The sequence below is a fragment of the Mangifera indica genome, chromosome 1 (genome assembly GCF_011075055.1).
Source record: "Mangifera indica cultivar Alphonso chromosome 1, CATAS_Mindica_2.1, whole genome shotgun sequence".
Lineage (NCBI taxonomy): Eukaryota > Viridiplantae > Streptophyta > Magnoliopsida > Sapindales > Anacardiaceae > Mangifera > Mangifera indica.
The window spans coordinates 26,721,558-26,738,963 of NC_058137.1; the positions used below are offsets into that span (position 1 = coordinate 26,721,558).

At 36.9% G+C, this 17,406-nt stretch overlaps 2 protein-coding genes and 1 pseudogene across 2 annotated transcripts; all 3 read left to right on the forward strand.

Annotated features, from left to right (window-relative positions):
* Nucleotides 1-2,440: 2,440 nt before the first annotated feature.
* LOC123223466 (G-type lectin S-receptor-like serine/threonine-protein kinase At4g27290) lies at nt 2,441-6,071 on the forward strand. The gene is made up of 7 exons (XM_044646633.1): nt 2,441-3,709; nt 3,887-4,000; nt 4,195-4,343; nt 4,441-4,651; nt 4,735-4,972; nt 5,044-5,194; nt 5,350-6,071. Exons 1-7 carry the CDS (start codon nt 2,488-2,490, stop codon nt 5,653-5,655), a joined length of 2,391 nt encoding a protein of 796 aa, XP_044502568.1. The 5' UTR covers nt 2,441-2,487; the 3' UTR covers nt 5,656-6,071.
* Nucleotides 6,072-7,022: 951 nt separating this feature from the next.
* LOC123230305 lies at nt 7,023-12,506 on the forward strand (annotated as a pseudogene).
* Nucleotides 12,507-13,683: 1,177 nt separating this feature from the next.
* LOC123223457 (G-type lectin S-receptor-like serine/threonine-protein kinase At4g27290) lies at nt 13,684-16,997 on the forward strand. Its single transcript, XM_044646624.1, has 7 exons — nt 13,684-15,027; nt 15,232-15,345; nt 15,460-15,611; nt 15,706-15,916; nt 16,009-16,246; nt 16,319-16,469; nt 16,556-16,997. The coding sequence occupies exons 1-7, from the start codon at nt 13,749-13,751 to the stop codon at nt 16,841-16,843; spliced, it is 2,433 nt and encodes an 810-aa protein (XP_044502559.1). The 5' UTR covers nt 13,684-13,748; the 3' UTR covers nt 16,844-16,997.
* Nucleotides 16,998-17,406: the final 409 nt, after the last annotated feature.

Genomic DNA, 17,406 nt, shown 5'->3' on the forward strand with positions numbered 1-17,406 from the left:
TACAATTGCATTATCATGTTATCGTGTTTCTGCACTTCATTAATTAAAAATTGTTGATTCACATTTGACTCTTCATAAACCTGATCTTTGACATTATTGGCTTCAATAATTTTCGATGACAACTTCTCATTCAATCTTGTAATCTCATCCTTCTGACACAATGCTTCGTCTTTCAGTCTCACATACTCATCGCATTGCTTGGTTGACTCATGTGTTACAACCTTCAACCAATTGAATATCTCATTTAATTCCAATGTTGAATTTTCCACCGCTTGTCGTGCTTGCCTCTTATGATTTAACTCTATAAGCACTTCCTTATATCTCTCGATGGAAACCTCCTTTTCAGACGAATCTCTCACATCTACCTTCAAGCATTTTGCTTCGTTTCTCTTGTTATCTTTGAGTGTTAGCAACAAAATGGGCTTTTTAACTTCTTGTTTATCATTAACAATATTCACTTATTCTTTAACATGAGTCGTTGCAAAATAACATTTTCAAGAATAATGACCAAAATTATGGAAGTTGTAACACTCAACTTTAGACTTATCACACCTCTTTTCATTTGGTCTAAAATTGTTACCTCTTCCTCTTCCTCTTCCTCTTCCTCTTCCTCGACCTCTATATGATTGATGACTCCTTTCATTATTGGTGAAGTTGTTATAATTGCTTTTACCTCTCCTCCTTAACCGTGACCAGGACAATGGCCTCATCCTTTGTGGTTAGTTTCGCCATTATCATCTTTCAAAAAAATTTTCACTTTAAGAGTTTGCTCCAATGCTTCATCTTCCCTCCATTTAATCTTGTTTTCATGGGCTTGTAAAGAGCCTTCTAATTGTTCAAGTGACAAGGAGTCTAAATCTTTGGACTCCTCAATGATACAAACCATATAATCAAACTTTGAAGTCAAGGAAAGAAGAATTTTTTTTACCACACGGACATCTTCAATTTGATTGTCATACCTTTTCATTTGACTTACGATGACTTTTACCCTTGAACAATAATATGAAATTGATTTGGAATCCTTCATACACAAAACTTCAAAATCACCTTGTAATGATTGGAGTCACACTTTTTTTTATTTTGTCAATTTTTTGAAATGAACTTTGCAAAATCTCTCATGCTTCCTTAGAGGTAGTTGCATCAGCCACCTTCACGAATATTGAATCATCCAAACATTGATGGATAAGGGTGGGAGCTTGTTGATCCTTCTTCCTTATCTTCACTAAAACATCTTTCTCATTCTGTGGTAAATCGGCTTTATTTTCATGTTGTACATAACCTTTCTCAACAATAGCCCAAACATCTTGTGAGCCAAGAATAACTTTTATGCGTAGACACTAAGTTCCATAATTTTCTTTGTGAGGCGAGAAAATTGAAATGAGAAGACTCCATTGTTATTTGCCATCTCTCAAAGGAATCAGACTTTGATACCACTCTGTTAGAGATGAGAGGTAATTTATAAGGGAGAAGCTTTGTGTGAAAGAAAATTATTTGAGAGGAAGACTTGCAATTTTTATTCATACTTCAAATACAAAACCACTAGAATATATATAGGTATAAAGATGACTTTTTAAATCATAAATACATGAACTAACATTGAACTTATTCATGAACCATTAATACTCTAACATTGAACTTACACTATTAATATGAAATTTATGTATGAATATTAACTTGAACTTGTGCATGACTCATGTAGGAACATGACCTTATGTTATGAACATCATTAATGAAGTTGTGTTAACATTGAACGTGTGTATCACATGAGGTGCATCTAGAAATCTTCAAATTAATCTTAAACAGACCTTAACCAGTGATTATAATATGAGGACCACAAGTCATTGTTTACAGACTGGAACATTAATGTCTTAGAAAGTTCCAAGGGATTGTGACCAAGCTGATGCTGAAAGTTCCCCAGTAGTTGACGTCTATGGACCGCAAAGAGGAGTCAATGAGATTCAAAGAAATTAATGCACTGAGATAACAAGTTTGATTGGTGACACTAATTATCGAACTGGGTCGTTTCCTTAAAATATCCTTCAAAATTATGAGCTCTTTCTGACCACAGTAAGGACTTACTGAAAATTTACAGCAAGAACTGAATAAACTCATAGGCCATAACCAACCTGTAGAATTTTCTAGCTAGAACTGAGTAAACTCATTCGAACTGCACGAATTCTTTAGTCCTGCTACATTATTGGGCAGCGTAATTAAGAATGATTCCAAGTTTTTTGACTCCTAATGGTACTTTCCCAACATTTTCCTTCTAATTACTGAGGTTTTAGCGAAGCCTCTGTCCTGTCAAAAAAATACTTGGCTGCGGTGCAGGTCAACCATGAAAAATCTTATCAAAGGGTTTGATTAAAAAGATTCTTTTCCAAGATAAATGCAAATTGCAATTATTATTTTTCATCTTTTCTTCCAGGAATAAGAATGAAGTACCTTCCACTCTTCACTTTGTTTTGTTCTTTCATCTTGTTGTTGATCATGGAGTTGTCATTTGCAATTGATATGATAATTCCTAAACAATTTATCAGAGATGGGGAGACATTAATTTCCTCATCCCAAAGCTTTGAGCTAGGCTTCTTTTCTCTAGGAAACTCAAAAAACAGATACTTGGGAGTCTGGTATAAGATTAGTCCTGAGACTATTGTGTGGGTTGCAAACAGAAAAGACCCAATTCCAGATCGTCAAGGAGCCTTAACCATCAGTGACAATGGAAGTCTTGTACTTATCAACCAAGATAAGAGCATTATCTTGTCTTCAAACTCATCCAGGGTGCCAGAAAATCCAGTAGCACAACTTCTAGATTCTGGAAACCTTGTTATTAGGGACAGTAATGACATGAATCCTGAAAACTATATGTGGCAGAGTTTTGACCACCCATCAGACACATTGTTGGAAGGCATGAAGTTGGGATGGAACTTAAAAACAAAATTTGAGCGACAATTGACCTCATGGAAAAGTGAAGATGATCCATCCCCTGGAGAATTTAGCCTCAGCCTCAACATTAGTGGGGTGCCTCAATTAGTCATCACAACGCCATTGAAGATATCAGTCCGAAGTGGACCATGGAATGTTCTCCAGTTTGGTGGCATTCCCCTGACGAGCAACAAGGTCTTCAAACCAGTGTTGGTGCACACAGAATTTGAGCTGTATTATGCATGGAAACCTTTTGACAATAAAGTTATCACACGATTATTGATGAGCTCGTCAGGTCATATGCAGCGTCTTGTATGGGATGAGAGGATCAGGGGATGGAGTATTGTGTTCTCTTGGCCGTATGACAAGTGTGATAATTATGCACAGTGTGGGGCTAATGCTTACTGCATAGCCAGCGAGACACTTGAGTGTATGTGCTTGAAGGGGTATGAATCCAAATCACAAGATGAGTGGGACACACCAGACACTAAGAAATGTGTCAAGAAATCACCAACAGAATCAGACTGCCGAAATGGAGAAGGGTTTCTGAAGCTCGAGCGAATGAAATTGCCTGAGGTTAATTGGTCAAACCAAAGTATGAATATTAAGGAATGTTATGCAGAGTGCTTGAAGAACTGTTCCTGCAGGGCTTATGCAGCCTTAAATGAGGGTGAAGGAAGTAGTGGCTGCTTGATGTGGTTTACTGACCTAATTGATATGAAACTATGCTCCACAAGATTCAAATGGGGACAGGATATATTTATGCGAGTCCCCGCTTCAGAACTAGGTAATGAAGTTTTTTTATTTACAAGAATTGCTCCATTACAAATGTCTTGGCTTTGGCCTACCTATGCAGGAAAAACAATCTATTCTCTTTGTATCTTTTTGTTAATTGTTTTTTCCTCTCTGAAATAAGTTTCAACGATTTGATTAAGCTTCTTCATGTGGGCTATTCTAAATTCAGCTAAGGAATTGAGTAAGAAGAAAATAATAAAGATCATTGTGTCGGTCTCGACTGTTTCTAGCATCCTTATATTTGGACTTGTATCCTGGAAAATTTGGAAGAAAAAGAACAAAGGTAATACCTTCATCTCATATTGCCGATATTTTTGTTGGATATCATGAAGTTTAAAAATTTATTAATAAAAATCATAAACTTTTTAACATTTATTAGTAACCTTTATGAGGGGAAAGTCACAACTAGATTAATGTGTATCCTAATGAAATCTTAGATGAGAACACTAACATTTACTAAATCTTGAAAATCGGCAGGTAATGAAGAGGTTCAAACTTTAATTGTCCTGGAGAACAAGGAGGACACAGAAGTGCCTATATTTAATTTTGCAACACTAGCTGCTGCAACTAACTATTTCTCTAATGCCAGCATGATTGGCCAGGGTGGATTTGGTCCTGTTTACAAGGTAATAGAGGTTATAAGTTATGAAACACTCACCCGAAGGTGCCTTAAACCTCTTGCTAGCAAAAAGCAAACTTTCTAATATTTTTGACATTACACAGGGAAAATTTTCAGATGAACTGGAAATTGCAGTGAAGAGGCTTTCCAAACAGTCAGGACAGGGTCTTGAAGAATTCAAGAATGAGGCATCTATAATTGGGAAACTTCAACACAGGAATCTTGTTGCACTTATTGGAATCTGCACTGAAGGAGATGAAAGGATGCTGATCTACGAGTATATGCCCAATAAAAGCTTGGATTATTTTATTTTTGGTAGTATATCTGAACCCAATACCCATTTTGAAAATTGTAGGAGAAGCCTAATTTCAATTACTAAAGTTGGCAATGGTGTGCAGATCGTGAAAGAAGGAAACTATTGTCCTGGCAAAAACGCTTTGAAATTATTATTGGGATTGCAAGAGGACTTCTCTACCTCCACCAAGATTCCAAACTGCAAATAGTTCACAGGGATCTGAAGACCAGCAATATCTTGTTAGACAGTGACATGAATCCAAAAATTTCAGATTTTGGGTTGGCAAGGATTTTTAAAAGTGATGCAAAAGAGGTGAACACAAAGAGAGTTGTTGGAACATAGTAAGTTCTACTACTGTAAACATATCTATTTACAATTTCAAAGAACTTATATAAATGATAATTTGATGCAGTGGCTACATGTCTCCGGAGTATGCCACTGATGGCACATTTTCATTCAAATCAGATGTTTATAGCTTTGGAGTGCTTTTGATGGAGATAATAAGTGGAAGAAGGAATAGAGGATTCCATCACTTTGAGCACCATCACAATCTTCTGGGACACGTAAGAAGGATAATTATACAATAAAATCATCTGGACACAATGACAAATATCTAATCACATGATGATACATTATCTATATGTGCAATTGTGTGCACATAACATTACTTCACACACAATCATTTTTGTGAAAACCTAATGTCTTGAGATGTTTCCAGGCCTGGCTGCTGTGGAATGATGGAAGGGCCCTGGAACTAATGGATAAGTATTTAGAACAGTCTTTCATTGAGTCTCAAGTCCGAAGATGCATTCAAGTGGGTTTACTATGTGCTCAAAAATTCCCAGAGAACAGGCCAGAAATGTCCTCTGTAGTTTTCATGTTGGCAAATGAAGAGGTTGTGCTGCCTCAGCCTAGAGAGCCAGGTTTCTTCACAGAAAGAGGTTTCAGCACAGATACATCATCAAGTAAAGATAAATCTTTTACAGGAAATGCTTTGAGTGTAACTGTAGAGGAAGGCAGATAGATTTTCTTGCCCCAGTTTAGTACTGTTTTCCGGTTGGGGCATTCCTGTAATCATGCAGATACTTTTTCTCCGTTCATTTAAATTTTAAGTCTTTCCAAATGTGTAACTCCGGATAAGGCCATGAAGCAGGAGGAATACCTTTTCTACAGAAAGCAACAAGTCAACATGTCTTCTTCTCAATGAGATCAAAGTCTTCAAGCAGTGGAGCCATCAAAACATTAAGATTGACAAATGTCCTGCAGGCTTTGATTTGGGTGCTTTCAAGGTTTTATATATTTTCATGCCAACATCAGTGGCCGGTCGTGATGGTATACATTCCCCAACAATAGGCAAAAGACAAGGCATATGGTGTCTCATTCTAGGACAATTTTACAAATTGAGAGGTTAAAATATAATTTTTCGAATCGAATTCGAGTTAATCATTTCTGTTTTAAGCTTCAGCTTGATCCAAGATTCTACTGGGCTGGTAAACTTGAGCTTGAACTCTACATACATACGATCGAACTTTGCTTGAACCAAGCTCTATTTAGCACAGTTTGGCTTGTTTACACTTAGGCTTAGATATGATTCGAGCCGGCTCCATCTTGAAAGTCGATTCGATTCAATTTAGCTCAACTTAAACTCATTTGATTAAAATTTGAATTGAACTCGAGCAGAAAGATTTGACTCGTTTTTTAAATCGAATCGAACTCGCGCTAAGGGGTGTTCAACTCAAATCCAGCTCAAATTAATAGGTAGAATTCATGGCTCGATTTTGCTTGAATCAGTTCGAATTCAATAGTTCGAAAACATGGCTCGGTTCGGTTCGAATCCGTGGCTCGAATGAGAAATTTTAAATATTATTTAGGTAAAACGACGTCGTTTTGTTAATGAACCATGAACTCGAGCCATAAATCTGAGTCGTCCATTTGAACCATTAATTTGAGCCGAATCAAGCTATGAATTCGAACAATTAATTCAAGCGATGAAATTGAGTAAAATTCGAATTGAACTGAATTGAGCCATTTTCTATCCGAACTGAACTTGAGCTATATTTAATTTTGGCTCGATGAACTTGAACTGAATTCGAACTGGACTATTTTCTATTTGAGCCAAACTCGAGCCAATGGGTGTTTGGGCTCGGCCCGCTGAATCCACCTCTATTTGCACCCAATTTCCAAGGAGAGCCGGGGTCCAGATTTCTTATTTTAATCGCTCCTGATCTTAGACGACATGTTTGCACCATTCAGTTGTTTTCTCTTTATAAAAATATTCCCTCTGTTCCCCGTAATTTCAGTATAATAAAAATATACATCTTGTAGAGTAGCTAGGCATCTTCATCAAGTTGAACCAATCACGAACAAAATTGTTTAAAAGACTTGTTCAACATGCATACAGTTTGCAATTTATTCTGTCTGAAACAAGAATGAGCAGCCTTTTACTCCTAATCTGTGTTTGGTCTGTGTTAGTTTATTGAGGATGTTTGTGTCTTTTTGCTTGTATCTAAGTCAGAAAAGCTGTTGGTAGTGGTTGCAGCTTATTGTAAATGGATGATGATCCATATTTTCAGACACCTTTTTGCTGTTATAAGTATGGTGCTCATTAATTAAGTTAAGGCCAATATTGTATTTTGTTTTATATAAAAGCCTTGATTCTGAATGATAATATGCAGAAAAATATTTCTTACCTCTGCTGCTCTCTTCCGAAAAAAGTGTTCTGCTTCTTCAAAGCTAGCTCCTGTTTAGTTCTTGCTTATATAACCTGTCCAAAATTTAAGCACTTAAAACCCAGAAAATCTAACAGTCTGTGACCGTTCTGTCATTCTTGGAGTTATCATTTGCAGCTGATACAGTGACTTTAGGAAAATCTATCAGAGATGGTGACAAGTTAATTTCCTCATCCCAGCGCTTTGAGCTTGGCTTCTTCTCTCCGGGAAACTCAAACAACGGGTACCTCGGAATCTGGTACAAGATTAGTCTTGAGACATTTGTTTGGGTTGCAAACAGAAATAATCCAATCCCTGATAAGAATGGAGTTTTAACAATGAACAATGATGGAAACCTTGTACTTCTTAATAAAGATAAGAGCATTATTTGGTCTTCAAATTCATCAAGTATGCCAGAAAACCCAGTGGCACAGCTCCTTGATTCCGGAAACCTTGTTCTTAGAGAAAATTCTAACGGGAGTTCTGAAAATTTCGCATGGCAGAGCTTCGAATACCCATTGGATACATTGTTATCAGGCATGAAGTTGGGATGGAACTTAAGAACTGGATTTGAGTGGTATCTTACATCCTGGAGAAGTGCTGATGATCCATCCCGTAGAGACTTAACTTATAGACTTGATATTTCTGTGTTACCTCAATTAATTCTTCGAACAGGATCAAAAAAAAGTTGCCCGCAGTGGACCATGGAATGGATACCGGTTTGGAAGCATTCCCCTGATTAAGAACTTGATCTTTATACCAAAATTGGTTGATACCGAAGACGAGTTTTATTATACATACAACCCCTTTAATGGCACAGTTATTACGTGTCTAGTATTGGATCGATCAGGTATCATACATCGATATGTTTGGAATGAGGGGAGCAATGAATGGAGTGTCTTGTACTCTTGGCCATTTGATGTATGTGACAATTTTCAACAGTGTGGTGTTAATGGCAACTGCAGAATTAGTAAGACACCTATTTGTGGATGTTTGAAAGGGTATGTGCAAAATTCTCAGGATGAATGGAAAACAACTCAAACAACAGAATGCATAAGGAAATAGACAACAGATTGCCCAAAGGGAGAAGGGTTTCTGAAGCTTGAGCGAATGAAAATACCTGATATAGATTGGTATAACAAAAGTATGAATTTCAAAGAATGTAAAGCAGCCTGTACTAAAAACTGTTCATGCAGAGCTTACTCGATTAGTCGTGAGACAGCTGTTTGGGTTGCAAACAGAAACAATCCAATCCCTGATAAGAATGGATTTTTAACAATGAACAATGATGGAAACCTTGTACTTCTCAATAAAGATAAGAGTGCTATTTGGTCTTCAAATTAATCAAGTGTGCCAGAAAATCCATTGGCACAGCTCCTTGATTCCGGAAACCTTGTTCTTAGAGAAAATACTGACACAGGTTCTGAAAGTTACTCTTGGCAGAGCTTTGATTACCCATTGGATACATTGTTATCAGGCATGAGGTTGGGATGGAACTTCAGAACTGGATTTGAGTGGTATTTAACATCCTGGAAAAATGCTGATTATCCATCCCCTGAAGACTTAACTTATAGACTTGATATTTCTGTATTACCTCAATTAATTCTAAGAACAGGATCAAAAAAAGTTGCCTGCAGTGGACCATGGAATGGATACCGGTTTGGAGGCATTCCCCTGATTAAGAACTCGATCTTTATACTGAAATTGGTTGATACTGAAGACGAGTTTTATTATACCTACAGCCCATTCAACAGTACAGTTATTATGTGTCTAGTATTGGATCGATCAAGAATCATACATTGATATGTTTGGAATGAGGGGAGCGGTGAATGGAGTGTCTTGTACTCTTGGCCATTTGATGTATGTGACAATTATCAACAGTGTGGCGTTAATAGCAACTGCAGTTTTAGTAAGACTCCTACTAGTGGATGTTTGAAAGGGTATGTGCTCAAATCTCAGGATGAATGGAAAACACCTCGAACAACGAAGTGCATAAAGAAATTGCCATCAGATTGCCCAAAGGGAGAAGGGTTTCCGAAGCTTGAGTGAATGAAAATACCTGATATAGATTGGTATAACAAAAGTATGAATCTCAAAGAATGTAAAACAGCCTGTACTAAAAACTGTTCATGTAGAACTTACTCGAATTCCAATCTAACTGGAAGAGGTATGGGGTGCTTGATGTGGTTCAAGGACCTAACAGATCTGAGAGAGTGCTCTAAACAATACACCTGGGGACAGGATATTTTTCTTCGAGTTCCAGCATCTCAGCTAGGTATGTGTGTTATCAGATGTATTGCTGCCTCACTCATTTTCAAGGCTATTTAAGCTTTCATGACCCCAGATGATTCCCTGTAGTCAAAATTTTTTTATAAAGGAATCTAGGATTAGTGTTTAATTACTTTCATTTTGATGACTTAAACTGACAAAAGAATTAGTATCTTCTCATTAAACAGAGTTGCAAGTCAAGAAAGAAGATGTTTGCCTTAAAAGATTCTCATGTTCATAATATGAATGAATTCCCTCTTCCAGCATTTCAACCCTTTAGTAGATTTATGGAAAGAGAAACTTCCTTTCTTCTTCGTCTTTAGCTTTTTGTCATTTTATCAGTTAAATTGCCATTATAAGCTCATGCCAAAAGTTCACCTGGATTTATCCATTGTAGTGCACTAGCTGGTCTTGAACATGTCCAGAAAATTTGAAGGGTTCCATACTATAAATCACACCACTGGGATTGTTCTAGGCCATGAGTGACATACAAGGCAATTTTTCCATTAGATTGAGAAGACAGGCTTATAATTAACACCTGGATAGAGGTTTCACTGGTTGGAAGCATGAAATCTTACATAGGTTGAAAATATAAGCTAGAATTTAACATTTTTTTTTTTTATGTTGCTGTTTTTGATTCAGATAATGAGAAGAAAAAGATGATCATCCTTGTCGTTTCGCTTGCATCTGGATTGTTTATCTTGGGCCTGGTATGGAAGAAAAAAAGAAAAAGAGGTAAAATTACTCATTCAATCTTGCTGATTGTCGTAACCAAACCCAATTTAGGAACATAATATTTATATGGCAGAGATATATATACTGACATTCAGTTTTTCTCTGTCTAATTCTGAACCTATTTAACGGGCCACGAAAACAGTGAGGATATTGAGGTACCTTTAGTTGAACTGTCTACTATTTTGACTGCTACAAAAAATTTCTCCAAGGAAAATTTCATTGGAGTTGGTGGCTTTGGATCTGTTTACAAGGTCAAAGCTATTTATATTACTCCCACTGTCAGCTGAAAGGTCTCTTTTCCTTTCAAGAATCTAGAGTCCTTTATTTTTAATGCCATTAATATTCTTTATGAATATGAGTAAGGCATTCTTTCTACTGGAGATGAAATAGCAGTCAAAAAGTTGTCAAAAAATTCCAGGCAGGGAAGTGAAGAGTTTAGGACTGAAGCAAATTTGATTGCCAAACTTCAACACAAGAATCTTGTAGCACTTTTGGGATGCTGTATTCAAGGGGAAGGAAAGCTCTTGATCTATGAGTACAGGCCTAACAGAAGCTTGAATTATTTTATCTATGGTTAAAGCCTCTTTGCCCTCTATGCATCCAGTTTGTCAGATATAATTTGATTACTCAGCTTAACGATAATGTAAAAGAGTTCATGTTTTCGGAAATGATAATGTAAAAGATCTAAATATGACATTAACTTGATGTTGCAGATCCATAGAAAAAAGAATTATTGACATGGTCAAAGCGTTTGTAGATAATAATAGGGATTGCAAAAGGACTTGTTTATCTCCATTAAGATTCCAAACTTTGAATCATTCATAGAGATCTCAAACTAAGTAATATATTACTAGACGAGTATCTAAACCCAAAAATTTCAGACTTTGGTTTAGCAAGAATCTTTAACAATGATGATGAAGATGCAAGAACTAACAGAGTTGTGGGAACATTATAAATTCTATCAACTATTCACACATGAATGTCAGTGAAATGATTTTTATAATTAATACTTCTTTCTGCAGTGGATATATGTCAGTTGAGTATGCAATTGATGGAACATTTTCAGCGAAATGTGACGTTTTTAGTTTTGATGTAATACTTTTAGAGATAGTAAGTGGCAAAAAGAACAGAGGATTCTTTCACCCTGATCACCGTCGTAACCTTCTTGGTCATGTAAGTTGAAACATGAGAGGATATGTATCATTTCTATGGTGATCTCTCATTTCTATGGGATATGGAATAAGGGTTACTTACAATTGTGCAGGCATGGTTGTTGTGGAAAGAATCCAGGGCCTTAGAACTTATGAATTCGTGTTTGGAGGATACATTTGTTAAATCTGAAGCACTTAGATGCATTCAGGTAGGTTTATTATGTGTTCAAAGGTTTCCAGAAGACAGGCCAGATATATTGTAACACCCCAGGTCCAATAACCCGGCCCACTGTTAAGATATTGTCCACTTTGGACACACAGTCCATCATGGGTTTGCTAATGGGCTTTGCAACCCAAAACGCGTCTTAACAGTTAAGGAGCTCACAGACTATTTAACCAATTCAATTCTCCCACCACTAACCAATGTGGGATCCATAGACAGAGCACACACAGACCCAGCATCTCTCCCGTGCTTTGTCGATGTGGGATTCGCCTAGGGGTGTCACATACACCCCCCCTTACGGGACTCAGCGTCCTCGCTGAGGTTTGCCCCACCATCGTTCAAGAGGACACGCGGAGTTGCTCTGATACCATTTGTAACACCCCAGGTCCAATAACCCGGCCCACTGTTAAGATATTGTCCACTTTGGACACACAGTCCATCATGGGTTTGCTAATGGGCTTTGCAACCCAAAACGCGTCTTAACAGTTAAGGAGCTCACAGACTATTTAACCAATTCAATTCTCCCACCACTAACCAATGTGGGATCCATAGACAGAGCACACACAGACCCAGCATCTCTCCCGTGCTTTGTCGATGTGGGATTCGCCTAGGGGTGTCACATATATCATCTGCAGTTCTCATGTTAGCAAACAAGGGAGCAACATTGCCTCAGCTGAAGCAGTCTGGTTTCTTCATTGAAAGAAGTCCTGCTGATACTAAACCCTTATCAAAGTCAGAAGAATCACACTCAGAAAATGTGGTAACCATGACAATGCTGGAAGGTAGATAAATAATTTCATGCTATGCCCATCATCAAAAAATACTGTTAGATACTAGTGTAAATCATAGATGATTATACTCTAAAAGTTGTATAAATGTTTTAGGAGTTGAATTAAGATCAGTTTGGTTTTTATGTAACTTTTTTATTCAAATATTTTTTATCTTAATTGATGTAATAGTATGTAAATACCAAAGTGATGGGGAGAAAACTCAGTTAAGAATATCTAAATTGATGTCTGCTTTTTTAAGAGTGATCAAAACTTCCCCGGACTTTATCATTTATTGACATATATTATACTTGAGTTGAGCTTCGGTGACCTCCCAAGTTCGCAGCTCAGCTATGTGTATTATCAAAAAAAAAAAAAAAAAAACCCTAAAAGTTTATAATTTTGCACTTACATTTGTAAAATCTTTAAAACTGGTCAAAATTTCCGGGTTGGCGTTAACTTGAAGTCGAGATGAATGACTAAAATTTGATAAAACGTGAATCTGAACTTTGAACGATTTGTCATTGTCTCCAAAAGCTGGAGCTAGTATAGACTTGATAGATGTGGAAAAAGTTGCTCAAGAAGACTGACTTTATGGGCTTACTATGGATGTATATGAAGCCGAATATTTTCCAGATTCCCCAGACAGGAAGAATCTATATGATAGCTTTGTAACATTAACTTCAAAGCTTCTCGGTTGACTGATAGACAAATATTTTCATGTGACTTTTTACAAGGTTTATAGTTATTCAAATTTGCCTAACAAGTTATCTGTCCATATATGAAAACCTGCCGTGCTGCAATTGGCCATGAAAACTTCACTGTAAGCTCAAGACAATCGCGTTGAATACATTTCAAGATTTTGGAACCATAGATAACATAGTTTACGGGGAAATCAACGCTGTCTTATTTTGAATGTTAACAGCATTTTGACGAGTCTAATGCTGAAAGTCCACCAATAAGAATTATAAGGGTACTGCAGATAAGAAATGATTGAAGTTCAGGAAGTTGCTTGACTAACTGCTTATAATGATGACTTAATAGTTTTGAATCTGACTTTGAAGGAATTGCCATTGTCAATCACTCCAATTGTAAAACAAGGTTAACCTGGAAAAGTATTGCAGTTTCATTTTCCTCGTAATTACATAACATTAGTAAAACAAGACCACGAGGTCAACTAAGAGAATACTTATGAAAGGTTTAAATTTAAAATATCTTCATTTCCATCATGACTGCAATATGATATTTTTAACTTCCAAATAAGAATGGAGCGCCTGACGTTCTTCATCTTCTCTTGTGTTTTGATTCTTGTATCAATCGTGGAGTTGTCATCTGCTGTTGATACAATAACTCCTGGAAAATCAATAAGAGATGGTGAGACATTAATTTCCTCATCCCAGAGATTTGAGCTGGGCTTTTTCTCTCGAGGAAACTCAAACAACAGGTACCTGGGGATATGGTACAAGGTAAGCCCTGAGGCAGTTGTGTGGGTGGCCAACAGAAAAAAATCAATTGCTGGTAACTCTGGAGTTCTGACTATTTTCAAGAATGGAAGCCTTGTACTCTTCAATCAAGACAGGAGCATTATCTGGTCCTCTAATTCACCGGTGATGCCAGGAAATCCAGTAGCGCAGCTCCTGGATTCTGGGAACTTTGTTGTCAGGGACTATATTGACTCGAGTTCTGAAAGCTACGTTTGGCAGAGCTTTGATTACCCGTCAGACACACTTTTAGCGGGCATGAAGCTGGGATGGAACTTAAAAACCGGGTTTGAGCGAAATCTTACATCCTGGAGAAGTCCTGATGATCCATCCCCTGCAGATTTCAGTCTACGACTTGAGAACAATAATTTACCTCAATTAGTTATTGGAACAGAATCAAAAAAAGTGGCTCGCAGTGGACCATGGAATGGTTTCCAGTTTAATGGAATCCCCATGGTGCAGAACCACATCTTCAAACCAAAGCTGGTTCAAAAAAATGATGAGTTGAGTTATATGTTTGATACTTCCAGTGACACAGCTCTCACACGATTAAAAGTTAATCAATCAGCTAATGCACTGCAGCGACTTGTGTGGGATGAAGGGAGAAAAGAATGGAACACTCTGTACTCTTGGCCATTTGATATGTGTGGCTATTATGCAGTGTGTCGTGTCAATAGCATCTGCAGAATTAGCAAGACACCTATTTGTGGGTGTTTGAAAGGATTTGTACTGAAGTCACAGGATGAATGGGGTACACCTCAAACTACAAAATGTGTAAAGAAATTGCAAAAAGATTCAGATTGCCGAAATGGAGAACAGTTTTTAAAGCTCGCGAAAATGAAATTGCCTGATAATGGTCAATTGAACCGAAGCCTGAATATGGAGGAATGTCGAGCTGAATGCTTAAATAACTGTTCTTGCAAGGCTTACGCGAATTTAGATGCAGCGGGAAAAGGTAGTGGCTGCTTGATGTGGTTTGAAGAGCTGATTGATATGAAAGAATGCACAGACGGATTCAGCTGGGGACAGGATGTCTTTATACGAGTTGCAGCTTCAGAACTAGGTAAGTTTTTTCATTTGGTTTGTAGCTGAACAAGTAAATGCAAAAGTTCCTGGAGGTTCAGCTTTGATCTATTGTCTACAGATTCCAGAAAACAAATCCCCAAAATCTTTTCTCTTCTTTGTTTCTTATTTTCTTTTGCATTTTCAAATAAAACAGAATTTCAGATAATTGATCAAGTTATTTCATGTTTCTACTGTAAATCAGTGGATGATTCACATAGAAGGAGAATAATAAAGATGGCCGTGGTCTCAACAATTTGTAGTATGTTTATATTTGGCCTTGTACTCTGCCGTGCTTGGAAGAAAACAAGGAATAAAGGTGAGACATTCATCCAATGAAAAAATAAAGAGAAGAAATTGGATCTGTCTATGATATTTTGAAACGTTAAGGAAGGTCATCTTGTTTTTTAAAGTGAAGTCTATGGCTGGACAGGTAAGGAAGAAGCGCAAACTTTAATATCCAGAGAGAACAAGAAAGAAGACACAGAAGTGCCTATATTTGATTTCGCTACCATTGTTGCTGCTACAAATAATTTCTCAAATGCCAACATGATTGGTGAGGGTGGATTCGGTCCTGTTTACAAGGTAACAGAAGTTATATGTATTTATGAAACACTCGTAAGAAAAGTAAATGGTACCTTGACTCTCTATCTAGTAATGTCTCGATGACAATACACAGGGAAATCTTCCCAAGGGACAGGAAATCGCGGTGAAGAGGCTTTCGAATAAATCAAAACAGGGTCCACGGGAATTTAAGAATGAAGCTGCTTTAATTGGCAAACTTCAACACAGAAATCTTGTTGCTCTTGTTGGAATCTGCATTGAAAGAGAAGAAAGTATGCTGATCTACGAGTATATGCCTAATAAGAGCTTGGATTATTTTATTTTTGGTCTGTACTTCTTGATCTTATACCATTCTTACTAGTTACACATATATTAGTTGCTAATAATCAATGTTACTGAAGTTGGCAATGATTTGCAGAAAAAGAAAGAAGGAAAGTTCTGTCGTGGAAAAAGCGATTTGATATTGTCATTGGAATTGCAAGAGGACTTCTCTACCTCCACCAAGATTCTAAACTTCAAATAGTTCACAGGGATTTGAAGGCCAGCAACATTTTGTTAGACAGTGACCTAAATCCTAAAATTTCAGATTTTGGGTTGGCAAGAATATTCAGAAGTGATGACAAAGAAGTGAACACGAAGAGAGTCATTGGAACATTGTAAGTTCTACTACTTTAATTGTGTTTTTACAAGTTGAAAGAACAGAACTTAAAACTGATACCTTGATGCAGTGGCTACATGTCTCCCGAGTATGCCACTGAGGGCACATTTTCATTGAAATCCGATATCTTTAGCTTTGGTGTTCTTCTGATAGAGATAATAAGTGGGAAAAGGAATAAAGGATTCCGGCACCGAGATCACCATCATAATCTTATTGGACATGTAAGTGTTAAAACTGATATACTTCTTCCTTCTCACATTGTTGATTTTTGTGAACAAATAAAGCAGATGTGCTGCAAAATTTTCAGGCCTGGTTGCTGTGGAACGATGGAAAGGCTTTGGACCTAGCGGATAGCTGTTTACAAGATTCTTTCATCGAATCTCAATTTCAAAGATGTATTCAAGTGGGCTTATTATGTGTCCAGAACTTCCCAGAGAACAGACCAGAAATGTCATCTGTGGTGTTCATGTTAGTGAATGAAGAGGTAGCTCTACCTCAGCCTGGGCAGCCAGGTTTCTTCACAGAGAGAGTTTTAAGTGCAGAAAGTTCTCGTTCAGAAAATGGAATGAGTATAACAATACAGGAAGGAAGATAGAATTTCAAGCCCCAGTTTAATAGTTGTTTCCTGTTGGGGCATGCATTAGTTATGCTCATATTTTTGTTTATATTATAAGCTTCAAGTACTTTCTTGTCAGGAAATAATTCTAAAATATAATCATAAAATGTTTCCACAATGTCAATTTTTTTTAGTTCAATTCTCATATATACAGGTTTACACATCCAAATAGTATCATTTTAATACAAACAAAGTTTGAGTATGATTTAATACTATAGTCAAACTTAGGCTGAGTTTAAGAGGAGTTTAACTCTTTTAAATTAAATTAAATTTAAAATTGTTAAGTTCAAATTTGACTTAATTTGAATTTAACCCTACTTAATGGTACAATTTTTATCTAAACTTTTAGTTGTTCTAACTATCATGCTTCTGTCACATCGCCCTCCAACTAATCTCATGTTTGAGAGGAAAGGAATTTTGTGTTTTAGACAAGTAGGTTAAGGTGATTGTATATTGATGAACTGATCAAAATAATACATTTTTCAATCAGGCTTTCAGGTTGTTCTCTCACACTTTATTTAAATCTTAGTCCTTGTAAAAAA